The sequence below is a fragment of the Halichoeres trimaculatus genome, unplaced genomic scaffold (genome assembly GCF_033239565.1).
Source record: "Halichoeres trimaculatus isolate MK-OKI-2021-1 unplaced genomic scaffold, fHalTri1.1 fHalTri1_scaffold_21, whole genome shotgun sequence".
NCBI classification, from domain to species: Eukaryota; Metazoa; Chordata; class Actinopteri; order Labriformes; family Labridae; genus Halichoeres; species Halichoeres trimaculatus.
The window spans coordinates 12666056-12686329 of record NW_027437199.1 but is presented as its reverse complement, the minus strand read 5'-3'; the positions used below and the strand labels follow the sequence as shown (position 1 = coordinate 12686329).

The following is a 20274-nucleotide window of genomic DNA, read 5'->3' as shown; positions in this document are numbered from 1 at the left end:
CAACAACCCGAGGTTGTGCTTCCAGTGGTTACCTTTGTTTTCCTGTTACGGCAGCATGATATTAAACAGTTAGTCAGCTAGGAAGCAAGATAGCTGAAAGTGAAAGGTCTAATTCTGCGTTTCATTTGTACCCGGAACTGGGAAGTCTGGAGTGGGAATGATGTCATCTCCGAGTTAAGCGTTCCAGCTGCCAAGTCGGAAAACTTTGCTGTAACAGCAGTATTTCTGTATATAAACAATGAATAATACTTTATGTATGGCTGATTTATTGCGGAAAATATTAGTCAGAAATTCTGAAATAAAAATAATATAACAGGAGTTTAATTACGGTTTTGCCCTGAGCTCAGAATTTCCTACTGGGATCTCGGGAAAATTCCGATCTTGAGGGGCTTCCAGTTGGGCGTTCCCACTCGGAACTCGGAAATTACGACTTCCGAGCCCAAATGGAACGCAGCACAACACTTTTAGAGGAGGATGAAATGGTCTCCCCAATTGGCTCTGAACGTTTGAGAGGTCTTGCTTGACCTCCTTTGACTAATTAATGCCCATTGAAGTATTGATCGGATTGATTAAAGGAACAGTTCGTCAATTTGGTGGTACACTTGATTGACTTGTTGTGAGCCATATTCCGTGATCTATGACACTCATTACTTCATGAAACTTAAATTAAATTTTAAAAAAAATTTCAGGTTTAAAGAAAGGGTTCATAGTATTTTGAAAACGCCCACACAAGCTGGAAATGTATAGTTGATAGTTATCTGTTAATTTATCCGTCCCCACACTCATACCTGATTAAAGTAAATTAAAGAATTGTTTGAAAACATTGCCGGTCTTTAAATGTTTTAAGTGTTGAAATAGCTTTGCTGTTTTGTGTACATCTGGTTTTGTGTGGCCAGTGCTGTCTGTGTCTTTTTCTTGTCTTAACGACCCCCTCCCAACCCCTGTGATCTCTTGCAGAAGGATGCAGCCCCCCCAGCTGAGTGTAAGCAGCAGTGAAGCCCGGCCTGGCTGCCTTGAGGATCAACTGCACTGTAACGGCTTCAAAATTACAACGACAAAAAACAGATTACAAAAAATAGTTACTTACCGCCTTATAATGTTTTGTATTTTTCTTGGTAGAGAATTTGAAGAAAAAAAAGTTTCAAGATTTTTGTTACAAAAACTCATGGTAATATACTGGGAGCTGTGTTGCTCAATATACATAGTATTTTACTAGACCTGTTTTTTCCTTCTCTTCCTCCTTCTCTGTACAATAACTAGATAGAATAAAGGAAAAAAAATCTCCCTCAAACAGCATGAACTTGTTTCTTCACTGCTAAAAAAACTAGTTTGGGTTCTTGTGAAGTCTTTTGTTGTATTTGCTCTTAGACAACAGCTGTGGTTTAGACTGCATTATGTCAATTCATCATAATCCCTCCCTCCTCTCCCTCGTATTCCTTCTACCAAAGCTCCAGGTTGATCTGTTCTGGTTGTTTTCTAATTCTTAGCAGGGCCTTTAGCACTTGTGAAAGCACTGTAGCATTTCCAGGTTGAGTAACAGAGGACAGACAGATGGGCGACCTGCAGCCAGTCGTGTGTTCCTCTATCTAAACTTGCTGAGCTCGGGATCTGGAGTTGGTGTTTTTGGCCACTTCCTGCACCACTTGTGCTCAGATACTTTCCACTCTTGATACATTCCGGTTAGCAGACTGGCTGGCACTTTGGTTATAGATCGACTTCTCTATAACTGGATGTTAAAAACGGTCAGAAAAAGGATTTACCGCTCCCAGCGCTCTAGTGCAGCCTGGTTGAGTCCAACATTCCAGGAGATTCGTCGAGATAAAAGCAGGATGGCTAGTTCAGGGGGCAAAACCATAACCAGTGCTTCAGGCTCCTTGTAGGCTCCCAGTGGCGTTGCTGTCGTCTTTTATAGCACTTTGTTCTAGCCTGTGGTGTACCAGTGGCGTCCTGTCATCGGTTAGCTGTCTGAGTATTCCTTGTGAGCAGCACTTTTGTTTCATGCCCCCTTGCGTAGTGAGAAGGGGGAGGCGGGGCTGTATCTGAAGGAGAGTTCAACTTGTGCTATCTGGTTTTAAAGCGCCATCTTTACCTGGGGAGGCACACTTGGCCTGTTCGGAGAGCCTTCAGGCAGATGTAGCACAGCAAAGACGAGGAAAAACGGAACCCCCTTGTGATATCACTTTACCTCTTGTGTCGTCGATGTGACTCACATGGACCCATGAGGGTCTCACTCATTATCAATCACTGTGAAAGATAGAGAGGGGATGTGTGACAGGCCATCATGTTGGCCAATGAAACACCACCCTCCCTAAACCCTAAACCCCCCTTCCTCTGTTACCCAGAAGGCCACAGAGAAGCATGTCAGAGCAATACTTAACGCCAGGAGGGGGACCGAGAAGAAACCGTAGCCTGCCCTCCTCCCTCCCTGTCCATTCTTCAATGCCTTTTTGTTTTAAGTTGTTAAAAACAGCCACGTGTTGGTTGTCCACAGTGGAGAGCAGGGTACTTCTCATTCTGCAGGGAGTATTCAGATCATGTTCATTGGAGAAAAAAAAGGACGAGGATTTGTCGGATCCTTCTGAGCAGCTGTTGTCAAGGCAAAATGCTATGCTACAAAAATACTAATGTACTCAATAACTGTTGGTGTATGTTCATGAATAAATTGGTTAAACATGTCTGGTATGGTGGACTTATTCTGTCTCTGATCTCTCACTATTCATTTGCTCTGAGCTTTTTGCTCATGGTGTTAAAAGAATTTCAGCAACAGCTTAAATTGAAGTAGCATATAAATATAGCTTTTTGGACATTATTAAAAGAACTGGACAGCCAAAAGTTTAACATTTTCATGAATCTTTTTTTGGCCTAGCAGCAGTATTTCAGCCACCTGCGACCACTCTGGAAACCTAGATAAGAAAAGTTTTAGCAAATCTGAATAGATCTAAGAAATCAATAATTCTTCTTTTTTTAATATCACATAATTCCCCCACATTTCTTACTGTGTTGAACAGGGTATCTGAAAGACTTTAGTGTTTCAGTTGTAAGAAAAATAAATTTGATGCATACTAAATTATTAATGCCTTCAAACTCCTTAGTGCACAAACTCTAAGTATTTCTAAGTATTTGTGCACAACAAACTAATGGTCAGAGGCCTGCAGTTTGCAAACAGTTTTGTGCAATAGCTTGCCAGTAGAGGGCGCCATTGCAGTGAACTTGTAACTCAAACTTGAAACTGACCTCCATGAGGAATATGGTTTGTAGTGTTTTATAGTGAGCACAATTAATGCCACACATACCCTGGAGAGGGCTTTGGTAAATTTGACCCCAGCGAGGGCAGCAACAGTGGTGCAGGTTAAAACAGAACAACTTCATAGTAATATTACATATGGTAATGATAACAACACGTCTGGTGAAACGTGCCTCACCTACAGAGCAGAGAAACCTTTAAATCTGCAGAAAAATCCAATAAACGACCACCACTAGGAAGTTAAAGATAAGACCAAACAGCAGTGACGTTTTGATCCTTTCCATAATTAAAATGTTTAAATGAATCGATTTTAGAGATGTCCAGGGGAGATTGGGTGAAAGTGAAAGGATGGTGTGGATGTGATGTTAAGGTCGCCTTTTTAATGTGAGTAGTTCTATTAATGAATCATAATTTCAGTTCATATAGATACTTCTTCGGGAACCTGGATTTCAGTCACAGGGGTCCACTTATGCTGTTTGTTAATAACATTCAGCATCTGGCAGCTGTCTTTTAACAGTGTTAATTGCAATGCAAACACATAAGTTTTGGGTGTGAAATGTAAACATTTCATTAAACTTACATTTTAACCTTACACTTTAGAATTTAAGTGCCCTGAAAAACATTTTTGATAAAATGAAATTACAAAATATATTTAATTTGTCTTCGCACAAAAAGCTTTTTTTATAATCCGCAAAAATATTTTAGAATAGGGTTTGCATGGTTACCCAATTTGTAAACCTTCACCGTAACTATCTCTGAACTGGGTCCAGCAGTCATGAGGTATGATCTTGTTAGTGTGCTGTTTTGTTGTCAGTGTCTCTGGAGGCTGGGTGTCACTGAGGGGGGCGGTGCACATCTCCAGCAGACCCCTCCCGCCCCCCTCACACACTGTGACCAGCAGCCAGACAGTCAGACAGGCAGGCTGCCTCTTCTCTGCTTACACCGCTACAACCACCGCAGTCTCAGCAGCAGAGGCTCATGCCTTCACCTGCTCCGGGTTGAACAACGGCACGTTTGTCCACCCTTTCAACCATCAGTCTTTCGTCCATCCGTCTGCGTTGAGAGGCAGCAACCGTGAAGCTGGAAGCCTGAAGCGTCCAGGTAAAGATGCTGGAAAACGGCAGGAAGGTTTTCAAAGAGGGGCTGTTGGAGAAGCGAAGCGACGGGCTGCTGCAGCTCTGGAAGAAGAAGCACTGCGTCCTGACCGAGGACGGCGTGCTCCTGCTGCCGCCCAAACAGCACGACCCGCCGCAGCACCACCACCACCACGGGGACGCGGGGAAAGTCAAGGAGCTGCACTTCGCCAACATGAAGACCGTGGACTGCGTAGAGCGGAAGGGAAAGTACGTTTACTTCACGGTGGTCATGACGGAGGGGAAGGAGATCGACTTCAGGTGCCCGCAGGACGAGGGCTGGAACGCGGAGATAACGTTGCAGATGGTCCAGTACAAGAACCGACAGGCGATCCTGGCCGTAAAATCCACCCGGCAGAAGCAGCAGCTGCTCGTGGTGCAGATGCCCGGACAGAAGACGGTCCGCAGCGCGCCAAACGTTGCGTGACCTGCAGCGAGTCTCGCGGACGTTGGTGCGACATTAGCGGTAAGACAGCTACTGAGCCAGCGTGATCGAGGAGGGGGTCCCCAGGTCCGGGGACCACCTGGGGATCCCCTCGCATAATAAAGGACCCATCTTCCTGGTTTTGTTGTACTCCCTGGATACTTGTGCCAAGAGAGAAGACGTCTGTTTTCACCATAGAAAACCGCCTGTACTGATCAAACACTGAGTATTCTTCCAGAAGGAGACATAATGTGGATTTATTTTGTGAAAAGAAAAGTTTTGGACCTATCTCAATATCCCCTCTCATGGAGGTGAAATCCTCTGCAGAAAAAAAGCCTGTTTCCAACCTCAGGCCAGTGACATTTATCAGAAAGAGGCTTCCTCCATATCAAACAAGTATGGCTTGATGCACAAATTGGTAGATTTTGAATAATAACAGATAACTAGAGAAGTTGCATTTCCTTGCAGCAAATGCGTTGAAATGCTGAAGCTGGAAAAGTTTGAATAAAAGTGGAAAAAACTGAAAATGTAAAATAAAGGAAAAAAAAATGTTAAGAGAAATGAGGAAAAGACAATGAGTGGATAAAGAAAGTGGATACAGTGGAAATGTAAATCAGCCTACAAAAGTTAAAATAATTAAATAAAAAGAGAGAGAAACCAAACAGTGAAATCTCAAAAATGTAGAAGAAAGCAGAAATTAATGATTAATGTGTAAATGAGATGAGGAGAATAGGACCAGTTTAATGTGTGAACAGAGTCTCGAGTCAAAGTCTGCAAAAGGTAGAAAGAGTTGAAGTTGAAGGAGTAGCAGCCTTTTTTGTTTGATTTGAGTCAAGTTTGAGAATTTTATGGCAGGTTAATCGGCAGTTTTTTTCAGTAGCAGCAGCTGCTTCTCACAGTCAAATTGAAAACATTCCGCCCTCTGAGAGCAGGAGGAGAGGTGAAAAGAGTGAAAAGTTTGTGTCGCTTATACAGTGAAATCTCAAAAACAGTTGAAGATATTAAAAAAGTTATTACAGATATCAGTAGTGGAAAGATCAGTGAACATTTTAAAGCAAAAATGAAGTCTGTAAGTGGGAGTAAGCTGAAGTTAGAGCTTGTTGAAGTTGAAGCAGATTTTAGTCAGAGGAGCTGAAATTTCCCATCTGTTTAACATAGAGAAATTTTTTTGGAAAAAGCTGAATAAATCAAAAAGTTTAATAGTTAGAAAAGTGAAAAGATATAGCACACTATTCCTAAACAAGCTGAATAGTTTAAAAGTTGAACGGTGAAAATCGGACAAAATTTGAAGGCTGTGAAAAGAGCCAAAAAACGTACGGAAGAATAAGAAGAAGAAGAAGAAGAAGTGGAATAAAGTCACAGGATAACAATATGTTGAAATGCTGAGTCAGCATTTCAACATAATAACTGGCAAGATAATAATGTTCACAATCCATCTGGGAAGACATTGGATATGGTTAAGGCACAATGACAGAACCTAAACCCTAAAAAAGGAGAAAATACACAGAGGAAACAATTAAGGCTCCAAGAAGCACTCCAATTGTGTCCACTTACATCTCAGATTTTTGCAGTTTATGTCTCCAAAATTGAATCCCTTACTCCAGTTATTACACCAGATCAGCATCATCCCATGCCGTGTACACGGCTCCACACTCCAGCTGAACACCGGAGCAGTTAATCACCCAGAGCTGTGTAAATCTGTGAAATGAGCTGCTTTATGTTGGTTTGAACAACAGATTTCCATGCACGTGGCTCTCTGTGGCACGTGTTGATTTGTTGTCATTTACAGGGCAAAGGACAAACTATTCATTGCTGTACAATTCAGTTGTTGTCGGTCACTATGAGCATTCATCGTGGAAACACTGGCCCTGCAACAGTAATGTAAAGGTAGTGCAGGAAAAATGACTGATACCAGTTTTACTGAATATGACTGTTCTTTAAAAAGCACAAATCTTCAAATGGTTTAAGGTACATTTTTCATTTTAAAGCTACTTGGATATGAAAAAGCCATGGGATGTTTACTTTGCATTTGACATTAATATCAGAACCTCTGTTTTCTGAAGTCTAGGTGAGCAACAAGTATAGCTACATTCATTCGGGCTAGTTTAAAGTCTATATTTTGTTGAGAATGCACTACATAATTACCAGCCCATGTAAAATCAAGCTGTTGTTGGGCGTCACATGCTCTTGGTGTAGAGACAGTGCTATTTCAGTTTCATTCTGGACATAGGTCTTGAAATGCATTAGTTATTTTTCATTTTTGACTCAAAGCCCCTGTGAAGACTTTAAAACTGATTGTAAAACAGACTGAAATTAATTTTAGCACCAATATTTAACCCATAGCAGAAAACAAGACCATTTGCAACAAGATTGTTTGTATTTCTTAATTTTAATGTCATTACTGGTGATGTTACGGTGCAGGTATCAGACTAAAAGAAATGAAGCTCCTCCACTCTCCATGTTTTACATTTGTAGTATCCACGTTGAATGGTACATTTAATTGTTAAAAGAAAACAGGATAAGTCTTCAAGTCAGAAAACATTTCACACACAGGATAAAATCTTAGTAGAAATAAGACAAAGCTTCATCTACAGGGGGGCACCAAAATCAACACAAACCAGAAGGTCCTCACAGGAGCTTTAACCCACCCTCTTCTCATTGTACCTTAAATGTCTTCTGCTCAAACAGCTGATGAACTGGGCAGTAAGAGGAGGTCCCGGTAATGACTCCATGTGTCCACTGACTTCAGGTCATCTTTGCTCCATGTGTCAGCCCATCAGTTTGCAGCCTGTCTAACTGATTGCATCCACAGGTTAATTGGACAGACAGCCGCAGGGCGGCAATGAAGCCGGACTTTACGTCTCCTCCACCTCCTCTCTCGAGGAGACCTTCCTCTTCCTTTAAGTGGTTTCCACTGAGCATCCTTTCTCCCTTTCCAATACAGAGACTTATTCACAAAGACTGATGAACTAAAAGCATGTGAGAAAACACCTGTATTCTACCGTGCGATGGGTTTATCCCTTATTTATTATATGTGCATATATATTTTCTATATAAGATGTTGAAGTTGTTGGTGAATGTTCAGTGTGGTTGTTGCTAGAGTGGAATAAGAAATACTCATGTGGAGGTTCCTAGATTATATGTTAGAGACAGAGTCCCCTGAGGAAGAGCTTGCATACTGTATAATGAAGGATGCTTTATTGTCAGTAAGATCATTTAATCACTGGTGTTAAGTGTGTCACATTTCCATTTTCCAACTGAACCAAAGAATCATTTCCTGAACTTTCTCTGTTGCATTGTTAAAGCTCAGAATATTCAGTACTAAAACTATAGATTATCATTATGAGTTATCTGCATGACCTCTTCCTGTTCTGTTTGATCATTGACGTTTTCAACAGCGACAGCATTTCTGTCATTGTACAGTAGTTTTCATTATTGTAATCATCATCTTCCCTCTTAAGTGTCTTAAATCTGCGTGAGAAGCCTTCATAGAACCTTTACTGTTTGATTTCTTCTGTTGTTAGTCAAAAGGGTGTCTGTGCAAGCAACCTATTAGGACCATAATGTATTCAGAGATGGACAGCCAGCTCCTTCCATCAGAAAAAAGTGAAGACAAATCCCCCACCCTACCCCTGGCTCTAATATCTACACAGAAGGGAACAGTTTTAAATATCACTAATTCTGATGGTTTTGCCAATTTTGTAGAGGATAATAAACACTATCCAATCTGCAAAGTGACGCTAACATAGACTTTCCTCCAATCTTTCATATTAATTCCAAATAATTACTTCATTTTGGCCACAGTACGAGCTCTGCTTGTTGGGAATTGTCAAACACACTGCAATTTTTTAAAGTCACCGATTGAAAGAATGATGGTAGAAAGAAGAAACGAAACTGTATGATTGCTGCGAACCATCTTCAGGTTAGGTAAAGGCCTCAGCATGGAGGATGTCTTGCTGTCTGAAACAGTTTTATTTATCTCTGGTTCATGCTATTTCTTGTTGTCTGGAAGTGTTTCCCACTGCTTTCTCTTCTTGCCAGTGTATCACATCCATCCAACACATGCCTTAGTGTTGTTGTCATCTCCCACACAGGGTTATAGCTGTGCCCTTTATCTAATGCGACTGGTGTGATGCTTGTCTGACATGCCTGCCTGTTGCCATCATTACACAAACACATTTATAGCTCTGCCCTTGTCCAATTTCTTATTTCAATGTGAGATCTATTTTCATACCTCGAAAAGATACATTCCATTAAAAAGAAACAAAACAGCTCAGTGTGTGGTGTGGTTTTTCCTGTCTCTGGTCCAGATGGATTTCACAGCCCTGTAGGGTCAGCGGGGTCATTTTGGTGACCTGTTTAAGTAGCTACTGCTCTGTCGGCCTCCAGCTTTTCATGCTCTACAACCACCGAACCTTTCACCTCCTGTTTCCTGCTCTAAAAGTAGCCTCTGTGCAGAATTGAGTTTCACTGCCAGTTGTTGCCGCTCAGATAAACTGCCAGCACGTAATGTCAAATGCACGCATGGCTCCGGCCGCTCTGCTGTCTAAAGCCGAGCTAATTCAATTAAACGCGACGCACATGATGGCATCCTTCCTGACACATGACAGGCTCACTGCTGCTGCAGAGAAACACCACTGTGTCAGGAGGCGGATCGTCTCTATGAATATTAAAACCTGGACCTCGGAGTCACCTTCCTCACCAGTCCTTGAATACTGCTTTCTATTTTGTCTGTGCTTCACTTGCAAAACTGAACAAAAACAACACAGGGGTGAAAACAAGACTGGGGAATATACTGGAAAACAACATTTTGCATATCTCTTAGTATCAACTGTTACTTCAAAAATGCGTGAAATACTGACTGAAATGTATAGAAAATGTTATCAAGGCATAAAAAGACAGTTTAGAAAAAAAGAAGAAATGAGCTCATAGTTTACTCCTTATTTCTTGTCCTCTGGCTTATGCTTTTTAAAAAAATATTTGCTCACTTAAAACACATTAGGTTCAATCTCCTTTCATAAATATAAAAGGCTCATTCTAAGTGACAGAAAGATATACTAGTCAGATTTCAGAAACGTAACAAAAACATATTTCAGCAGCACATGAAGGGAAAACATGTTCATAGTCAGCCTTTACGTCTTCAGATTAACTCATGAAAGAGGAGAAAGGCCCAGCGAGGACATGATTGAGTTACGGCCTTTCTTGTTGACACCCGTCAGTCATGCTGTTGCGTGTCTCTTTGAACTCCAGCAGCTGCTCTTCAAACATTACATAAGAATCCTCACTCGGTCCTTCCTGGCATGCACGCTGACTGCAAACTTTCCCCAGCATCTTCATCTCTCTGGGATCAGGAAGAAGAGGGACAAACCTGTGAAAGCAGGTGTGTGTCAACATAGCACAATGTTAGCTGAATCTTTATCTAACTTCACCTTATTTCCTCATATTAAAAGGTGTAGTCGGCGATCGTCTAATCTGCACTATTTATCAAAGTCCGGTTTCAATACACAGCCTTGGCTCTGAGTTTCAGCAGGTAAAAAAACTGTGGCTCGGACCAAGCCACCAAAACAGGGGACACCCCCATAGACCCAGGGGGCGGATCATACTCATGTGCAGATCAGACAGAGGGGGGAGGGGAGTAGGATGTGTGTCGCGTGCGCAGTTAGCGTAAGCAGTGCGATACCAACAGTAGCAATGGCCGAAAAACAGTCCAAAAGAAAAAGGACAGAAGAGCATAAAATGAAAAAGAAGGTCTATGACCATAATAGAGGGAGGACCTGGGTCAACATTGGCGTGGCTTTCCGACGGTGGAGGGAACTACGCGATTTAACAGAGCTGAAAACGCCGTCTTTCTGCTGGACAGGTAAGCAAGATTAGCTTTGTGGTGCTTCACTGACAGTTACAGCCGTCGGGCTTCATCTTATTGTCTAATCTGCCAAAATGTACTGTTGTTGTGATGTTATCAATTATGGCAGTCGAGCTGTGGCTACTGTTGTATGACCAGTCAGGGTTACCTTAGCTTTGCAGCTTAACAGTGTGCTAACCCAGAGTCGGCGTCAGACAAAATTAAACAGGGGGGCATTATGACAGGTGCAGGGGGGCACAAATTATTGTTTATCACTGGATTCATAACAAATGTGTAAAGTTCCAATTCCCATATAGAAGGCACTGTACCACAGCGAAAGCCAGCCCCCCCGTGCGCACGCAACCACATGCCTTTGGCGCACCATCATTAGTGAACATCAAACACAATTTAACAATCAAAGAACCACGAAACCCAAGCAATAGTAGCGAGCGAAAGATAAAAATGCCTTTGAAACAGGTGTAGCCGGCGAGAGTTGCAGCTAAATATCCTGAGCACAGCGTCCTCCCACTCCGTCCTACATCTGCGGTCAAGTCTCTTTCAAAGGCAAGCTCAACAACCTGGGCCTTTCTATTGTGGAGCATCGCATGTCGGAAAATATTTGTACATATAAATATTATAATATCGTTTGCTACAATACGACTAAAACTCGTCACACTACTACTACTTTCAAAGCAATAAATACGGCTTCACGTATTATAGCGAACTGGCCATTGAGCGTTAGCTGGTCCGGCCTCCGCCATGTTGGTCAGCTACGCAGTTTCTCGGGTTGTTTCCATGACGATGCACGTCCATCATCTTTCGGGCGTGGAGCCAGGGGTGGGGTATGAAGGGAGAGGTGGGTCTGCTGACTACACCTTTAAATCTTGAGGTTGTAGGGGTACTTCACTCACTACTCCTGCATATTTTTAGTCTAATATTTTTGTATCTTTATCTGACTTGTATTAGATTAAAGCTACAGATTTGCTGGTTATCAAACAATTTAGAAAAACTAGAAAAGCACTCTGAGAGCGCAGACCTCCGCCAAGCATATTGTGATTGTCTCACAACACTTAAGTCCTACTTTAATGTTATACTTCCTTTCAGCAGACTGTCTGCTACAATTTGGTGTTAGTTGCAGGTTTGTACGATAATAAGAAAAATTATGATGACCCAGTACATATTTCATATTCTGGATCTTATCATCTAGAATATTACCAGGATCTGGATCAAACTTTTACATCCATCAGAAATTATGGTGACCTTGTCTTGTATTGTGTTGCAAAGCAATCCGACCATTTATCGTGGAGTTATGGGGAAAATGGCCCTATCTCATAATGATAAAGAATCCTTTAAAAAAATCCTGGATCCAGACGGTGATCCAGATCACCTCCGAAATTACAAGTCAGTGGAAATGTAGAAGAGCTAACATGTCAGCATTTGTATCAGCTTCAAGCAGATTTTCAGGCTTCATCTTTTTCAACTTGCTCTCAGCATCCTTGATGAAAAGATGGATGGCAGGCGTGTTACATCAGCTGTGGCCAGTCTGGGTGACAAAACGCCATCATGATGAAGTTATGCTAACAGACATGTCTCCTCCAAGCCAGTCTTCTTCTCTGGACGCTATCAACTGGCTGTTTGAATCAAACCCCTTCTGACTTACTCCTCACTTTCTCTGCGGCGTCGTGTCAGTGACATCACACATCACCTCTGCCTCCTACTGCATGTGATTTCCTTGGTGTTAAAATATTTAAGGCTTCAAAATGAATTTTACAGATTCCTCCAAAAACCTGGATAAAATCTGTGAGGTGAGGTGAGGTATTCTGAATCTTTCTATGGTGAGAGTTTTCTTTTTACTCCACTCTCATAATGAGACCATTTGTATGAACGGCACAGCTCTGCCTGTTTAACAGAGCATGAAAGTTGTCATGCCTTGTTGGTTTAATAGCATGACATTCATGTGTTTATTAATCCCATGGTATCCTCAGGAATCAATAGCTTTCGCAGGATCCATTGTGTCCCATGAGGCTGTATGACATTATGAGTGCTGTAGTACAAAAAGCCTCAGAGGATTATTGATCCTGATATGAATGTAATTGAAAGGTGTTGAGGTGCAGTAACCTCGTCTTGGTTACGAGTCAAATACACAGGCTAATATTAGGAAGGTATCCATGTGCTGCCTTTAGCTGTGTCCCAATTCAGGCTCTGCAGCCCATGAAGGCTGCAGCCTTCAGGAACCCAGCCTTCGTGGCTTGTGTAGTCCACAATCCCCAAACTGAAGTAAGACGGTCTAATCTAAGGAGCATTTCCTGTTTTTCAACCTCAACATCACACAGTGCCACCCTCACCTGTCAGACTGACATCACTTTTCTAAAACAGATAAACCAATACTTTGAATTTAAAATAGGATGTTTGCTACTCTTATTTTTTTTAAAATATTTTTTACATTTTACTTTTTTTAATTAATTTTTTTATTGATAAAATATAGAACCACCATGTACATGTAAAAGTTTAGCATTAATATATATATATATATATATATATATATATATATATATATATATATATATATATATATATATATATATATATAAGGAATTGAACATAGATTTTTTTTCATTTATAAAGAAGAACTGTTTTTTCCCACGGTACAAAAAAAATAAATAAATAAAATCTTCTACTGTGTTTTAGAAATACAATCACATTGATGTTGCCAGAAATCCTTTACATCTGGATAAAACAGGACTCCTTCTGGAGTTGGCCATGTCCATCATCGCGTCCATGTGCAATGAATCTTGGGATATTCAAGCTAAAAAGGATTCACTGAATCAGTCCTTTGCGGCACCCGAAATGAGGCCAGATTCGTCGGCTGCATTTTGGAGCCTTAGGGATAGGGACAGCCTTCAACACATCGCTGTGAAGTAACTGGTCTTCATATTCAGCCATGGTAGGCTGCAGCCCCTGAATAAGGACACAGCCTTATGGTGCGGCCACACCAAACGTGAACTCATGAATTAATTTGCGCGAATGGCCTGTCACGTGCCGCATGAATGCCTGAGTCTCGACGCTGGACTATTTTGACAAGCTGAGGGGCGAACACGCGTTTGGGCGTTCCTGCGCATGCGGAGTAGAGAGCCCATTCATTAAATGACCGAAAGCCCAAAAGAGCATCTGAAAACAATGAGCTGTGGTTTAAAAAGTATGACAGGAGAGTGTGTGAAAGCTTTGGAGATCACAATCAAGGCCTGCTGCCTCTCCCTGCTAATCCACCTCCACCGGCCCTGCCTGGCTGTTCCCTACGATCCCATCCTAGATCCCCTGAACCCCTGAACCCCCGACCCATGTTCCCGGAGGTTTCCCTGGGGATAATGAAGGGGTGGAGGAAAGAGAGGACCACAGAGAACTTCCATCTTTTCCCTGGCTCTGCCCCTGCCCCACTCCTCCCTCCTCTCTATCAGGCTCAAAACTCAGCTGAGGAAAACACAGTCGGACTCAGTGATGACCCGTGCAGGCAAATCCAGCTGAGAACGAATGTTTACAGAACTTACCTTCAAAACCAGTCTCCTCAGAGACTTTCACCAAGCCTGCTCCTTTTCTTCGGGTCTCTGTAGAGAACACACGTCGTATGGTATAACTCTGGATGATGACACACTGCACAGATTGTTTTGTCCTCCATCCTCCGGCGGAGTTGGAGCCGGAGTAGGCAGCAGTTCCCCCATGACGTCATCAAATCAATGACGTCATTGGGGAATGTCATCGCTGATTGGCGGCCACGGCAAGCCTTCACGCGAATTAGCGTCAGAAGTTCAATATTTTGAACTCGAGCGAATTCGCGTCTACCGCCCAAACGTGTGAACGCTCCAAACACACAAACGCACAAATACGTCGCCCCAAACGCGCCGCCCCGAGGCGAATCGGTGTCCAAATAGTCTTTGCATTGACTTTGTATGTAATCGCGCCGTACCATTAGAGTTAGCCTCTAAAGCAGCACATAGACAATTGTAAACAGCATACCTTTTTTCCTGTACAAAATCAAAGGTTCCAGATTGAAATGCATGTATTATACTGTTAGAACATAGCTTACAGGGACGTGCACTGTACCAACGAGCCAGACGAGTGTGTACCCTGTCCTCCAACTTACATTTCGGATAGGTTTCCACGCAGAGCCAGCTGTGTGAAAACCTCATTATTTCCCCGCAGAAGGAGCAGAACCTCTCAGCTACCTGGCCCCAGTTTTTCTGCGCTTGAGCTTAACTCAGTTGGTTCGTTGTGAGGTTGGCTGTTTGGAAATCCAGCCTTGATTAGAGGCTTTACACAGAGGACTGAGCCTACACACTTCGCTAATGTGTTTGCAAGATGCATCAAACAAGTATGGAGGAGAGCAAAGGTATACGCAGCAGAAACAGTGAAAGATGTAGGTTGGTATTACAGTCTGCTGAAGTGTTAGCATGCTGCGTTAAATTCACTGACCTTTATCTGTTTGTGTTCCTTTCTTATGAAACCCATTGGAGCTAAGTGGTCTGATGGTCAGAGATGCTCTTAAGCTCTGCTAATGCATGGCTTTCCATCTGTAGGTTTGGTTGCTGTACAGACTTTTTCGTGACACAAGCAAGATAACAGGCTCATTTGTGCTGGTTTTATTCCTCTGTGCAATGAAACTTTTCTGACAGCACACCAGTGTTATAACCGCTGCATAAAAGCTATAATCGTCTTCAGGATGTTCATTACTCAGATTACAGGGACTCAGCTGCTGTTCTTATCACTGCCATATCCGTAATCACAGATGGCTCAGAGATGTGGATGCAGAAGACTCTCAGATCTTAAATAGTCCGGCAAACAGATAACAGGTACACCGAAGAAAAGGAGGCATTATTCTGGGACACCTGGTGCCAGTGTGACGGCACGGACTCCATCAGACACTGAAGCAGCTCATCAGCACGGAGAACCAAAGCAGATTGTTCTCACTCACGCTGCTTTGTTTCTCCCTCACTGTGTAGGCGTATGATAGATTGGTGTAAAATCGCTTTACTGTGCTTTATTAAGGCTGCGCCACAGAATCAAATCCAAATTGTTTGAGCATTTTATGATTAAAAAAACAAGTAAACATGCTCCATTATGCTGCAGTGGAATATTACAGGGCTAAAAAAGAGAATGATCTGGTATTCAGCCCTCTTTTCTCACTCTGCAGCATTATCTCACAATTATACTTCACATAATTAGCCATTAGCAGGCTGTGCAGCGTGATCTTAGGACATAAAATCTAGAAATACTTTGCCATCTGCTCAGTAGTAAACCGTGTCAAATACTTTCAATGTAAATGATTGAGAATAGTGAAACAAACTGAATATGATGACAAATTCAAGCTGGCGTTTGGAGGAAGTACTTCAGCTTGTTATTTTGCCAGATTCACTCCATGTTGAAGTGTGTGGATGTGTGTGTTTGTGTGTGTGTGTGCACGCGCCTGTCGACTGGAGTCTCAGTAATACAAACATGTCTGGGAGGCAGAGCTGCTCTGGTGAACAAGGTCATCATCCACCATCTCTGTGATGCACAGATGCAGGAGCCTGTATCCAGTTCCTCACATCTAAATGAATTTGAATTTGACACAATCCCTGCGTTTTAGTGATTTGATACTCAATGACCTTTTGTTTTCCTTTCAAATTTTTAAAAAACAAAACATTTTAAGCAATAAGATTAGCACCACATTATCTCTTACTTCTCAAACTTGTCATGACACTCTTCAGCTTCTTTTGGAGTCTTATTGTCAGTCAGATTTTTAGGTTAGCAACCCTAAGAATGTGGAAGCATGGAAAAGGCTCTGCAACCCACCAGAAAAACGTAGCTCCAAAAAGGGATTTGAATTTGCCCCAGCATGGCAACTGCTCTGTCAATGGTGCTAAAAGCAGCACAAAGTCTACATTCTACCCCAGCATCACAATAATGTGCTGCATTTTAGCAACATGTCAGCCGCAGAAAAATACCCTTCAACTAGTTGAAAGTGATACTCTGGGATGGAACAAGTTGGGTCCTATCACAAGGTTTAGGGCAGAAATTACCCCTACAGCAGTGTTTTTGTGCAGCAGAAGCCCAGGGCGCTTGCACCAGAGACCCCTTCCCTGCTCCTCTGCCGGTTTCCTCTGCACTCAGACGGGGCCATATTTTACTTGACCAAAAACACAAATAAACGGACTCCCACCAAAAAAGTCTGATATCAGTCTGCATTCACGCTTTATTTAGAGAATTTTCAGCGCGTTACTTTCACACAAAAACACCGCTAAATAAAGCTCTAGTTCTCATCGTGTCTCTTCGTCCTGGCAGACTACCTGTGTTTGTTTATATCTGGCACGCCACGTGTGCGGACTGATACACTAAGCGGCGAGCGCCTCATAGCCAGCTGTGGCTCTGCAGCGGAGGTAGCGCCGTTTTACGACACGATGAGAACTAGAGCCTTATTTAGCTGTGTTTTTGTGTGAAAGTAACGCACTACGTTTTTTGGAGTTACGGCCCATTTGGTGAAATTGCCTGCAAAAAACATGAACTACTTGTTTTAGACTTGTTTTATAGAGTTTGGATTTTCTGCAACTCCACCAGTAGAGTCTGGGGTGTTGGTGGACTGTTTGTAGTTTTGGCTCCTCCACATCTATCTGCCCTTTGACCCTAACCATGCTTACAGGCTTTTATCCTGGACCCTCTTATCCGTGAAAACACACACACACACACACACACACACACACACACACACACACACACACTGCAGCACCTGTTGCCAACCCTCTCGGCAGAGGCAGTTTTGCTCAGCTGGCTGATTAGAGCAGGAAGTCGTTGATAAGAGCAGAAATGTCACCTTGGTCTCTGCTGGCTCGAAAAACTCCATAAACCCCACACACAGCTCAGAGCTCTCAGTAAAACTCTGATTTATGAGAATACAGTTTATCACCTCTCTTTGAGTTTTATGTTAGTAAAAATCCTTTCAACACAGGTTAGAGAAAAAGGAACCAGCAAGCCTCTGTTTTTGTCTCATTAGACATTGATCAATTACCTCCCGACTTTTACAGGATTCTTAAATTAGACAAACCTCTGATTAAACAGACAGTTCTCAGAACTAGAGCTGTGGCTCATCATCACACTCCTGGTTTCTCAACAGTTTTAAGAACGCACCCCAGGTTTAGGGTGCTCTCATCCTTGTTCACTGTCCTCAGGATCTGCCCCCGGATCTCAACTGCCTTCTTGACCTGATGTCGGCATCCTTTGCTCTAGAGTGACAGGTGAATTAGGTCTTTCCCTATTCCATGATGTGATTTTTCACTCTTGCAGTGGTTTGGCTGTTGTTTAGCTGGCATGGGGTTTGACGGGGGGACACTAATTTCATGGCATTTCAGCCAAACTTGGAAGTCAAAATTTAGCTCAAAACCTAAGGGCTGGTCCTTACATTTTGGGCCAAATTTCCCTAAACCCAAAACAGAGGTTTTGGCCATTGGACTTGGTTCAGGATGTGTTTTTGTCACCCTGGTTGGCATGGGCTTTGAAAGGAGAAACAAATTTCATGGAACTTCAGCCAAAACTAGAAAGTCAAAATCTGGGCCAAAACCTAAGGGCCGACCTTTACATTATGGGCAGAATTTGTAGGGATGTCCTGATATTACATTTTCACTTCCGATACGATACTGATGCTGCAGCATTGAGTATTGGCCGATACCGATAATAATCCGATACGATATCAGCATTAAACATGCATACTTTTATCACTTATTTTGTAATATATCTGTCATGTTAGAAAAGGCTTGATTAAGTTATATTATTCAAACAAAGAACAGTAGTCAGCAACAGTAGGTATGAGGTAAACTGACCCATTAACCAATGGGTAACAGAAACTGCTTATATCGTAGATTTTAGATGCATTCTGATACGATACCGATACTTGTTTTTATGCTGATATCGGACCGATATCCGATATCGAAATCAGACTGGGACACCTCTAAAAATTTCTGGAAAACCCAAAACAGAGGTTTTTAAAGGATGCATTTTTTTTCCCCGGATGGCATGGGCTTCTACAAGGGACACGTAATCATGGAGTTTCAACCAATTGTTTTTCGTTTGTTTTGAAGTAAGCTGGTTTAAAGTCAAATGTTTCTCTTTTTTTTCCAATATTTATAGATGTTTATGACCATGTAAATGTAGTTATCGTAAATTCTGGAAAACTTTGTTCTTAAAGCTTCCATAGTAAGTTTCCAACTTTGAAATTGCCAGGAATTTTGCAGCTCTATGCAACACACAGAAAAAAAAGGTCTTGGTGAAGTTTCATTTTCCCCAAAATGTTGCCTACTCTGGAGACTCTAAAACATTTGCCATCGCACCCAGAGGCAACCATCGTGACAACATGCAGATAAACACATTACTCAATCGACCAAATCTGTGCTTATTCTTATAAAGCTTTAAGTTAACAGTTATGCCAGTTTGTATTCAAAACATTTTCAGCACTTTACTCTTCTGCAAAGAGATTTATATGGCACTTTTGTACTTACCAGGGTAGCAGACTGATTATCAAGAATGAATATTCATCAATGCTCCAAACAGTTTAAAGAGAAGCTGGTGCTCGTATAGAGAAAAGCAATGAAAAATATGTGTTTAGCTTGAGGATACTTTGCAGTCTAATCAATCAGCGACTGAGTTAAAACATACAAAAACAGCTCATTAAATATGCAAAGTGGGTGTGTATTTGCATGCATTCCTCAGGCTGTTTTGAAGAGAGCACAGCAGGTCTTAGAATCACTTTAGACAACTTGTATTATCCTCCCAGACATGTTTCCTCTGCTGTCAGGAGTAGGGATGATTCGAGGTCAGCAAACCAGGAGACATGCAGTGTGTATTTATGACCTACCAACTCCCTTACTCAAATACAGGATCAAATTGGCTCCCATAACACACACACACACACACACACACACACACACACACACACACACACACACACACACACACACACACACACACACACACACACAAATACTCTCTCCCCTATCAGTGTGAATATGCAGGTGGTGTGTATGCTGTAAAGCCCTGAATACAAACACACACAGACAGATGCACTCAGGCACGTAGACAGGAAGACACACACAGATATCTGCCTTCTCGTCTACACACACACACACACACACACCCACCCACACACACAGGTGATATGGTGTCTGCCAGTGATAACAGCGGTTGGGCTGTTCAGCAGACTCGACTCTCCTCGCCCCCTCAAGGTCACCGATAGGCCGCCAGCAGCAGGGACAGCTGTCTCTCAGCCAATCAGTGACCTCCCTGTGTTTGTGTGAAAAGCTCAGTTCCTCTTTTGCATGAGATAACACACTGCTGTTACAATGGGATTATATGCCCCCATGAGCCAAACATCAGTTAAAAACAATGCAAATAAAGAAGGCGAGACTCTTTGCAGCTAAATTAAAATGGCAAATGAAGTTTGTGCAGACAAGTTAAAAGCTACAGCTGTTTGGATATTTATGTCTTTCTTTTCAGCAGCAGTGGATCTTTTCCCCAAAGAAAATAAATGCAAGTTAGGAGAGATTCTGTGTTTTCCTAAAAGCAACAAATTAAGAAAAATTCATAATTTATCTTCAAAGTTTATTGCGACTCA

The 20274-nt window shown here is 42.2% G+C and overlaps 2 protein-coding genes across 4 annotated transcripts in view; both read left to right on the top strand.

Annotated features, from left to right (window-relative positions):
* Positions 1–2648, top strand: part of nap1l1 (nucleosome assembly protein 1-like 1) — a 33049-nt gene extending 30401 nt beyond the window's left edge. The window contains exon 16 of one of the 3 annotated variants that reach the window (XM_074697976.1): positions 958–2648. Coding sequence is in view for 2 of the 3 variants with exons in the window: in XM_074697974.1 (XP_074554075.1) it covers positions 958–996 (39 nt within the window). In the remaining variant the exon portion in view is untranslated. The remainder of the gene's footprint in view (positions 1–957) is intronic. The other 2 variants (XM_074697974.1, XM_074697975.1) reach the window with 2 other exon arrangements.
* A 1396-nt stretch (positions 2649–4044) lies between these two features.
* phlda1 (pleckstrin homology-like domain, family A, member 1) lies at positions 4045–5238 on the top strand. The gene has a single exon (XM_074697977.1). The coding sequence runs from the start codon at positions 4352–4354 to the stop codon at positions 4802–4804; it is 453 nt and encodes a 150-aa protein (XP_074554078.1). The 5' UTR covers positions 4045–4351; the 3' UTR covers positions 4805–5238.
* The last annotated feature ends 15036 nt before the right edge of the window (positions 5239–20274 follow it).

Excerpts from the sequence above, each read along its gene's own strand:
- phlda1 (XM_074697977.1), top strand. The coding sequence starts at position 4,352 with ATGCTGGAAAACGGCAGGAAGGTTTTCAAAGAGGGGCTGTTGGAGAAG.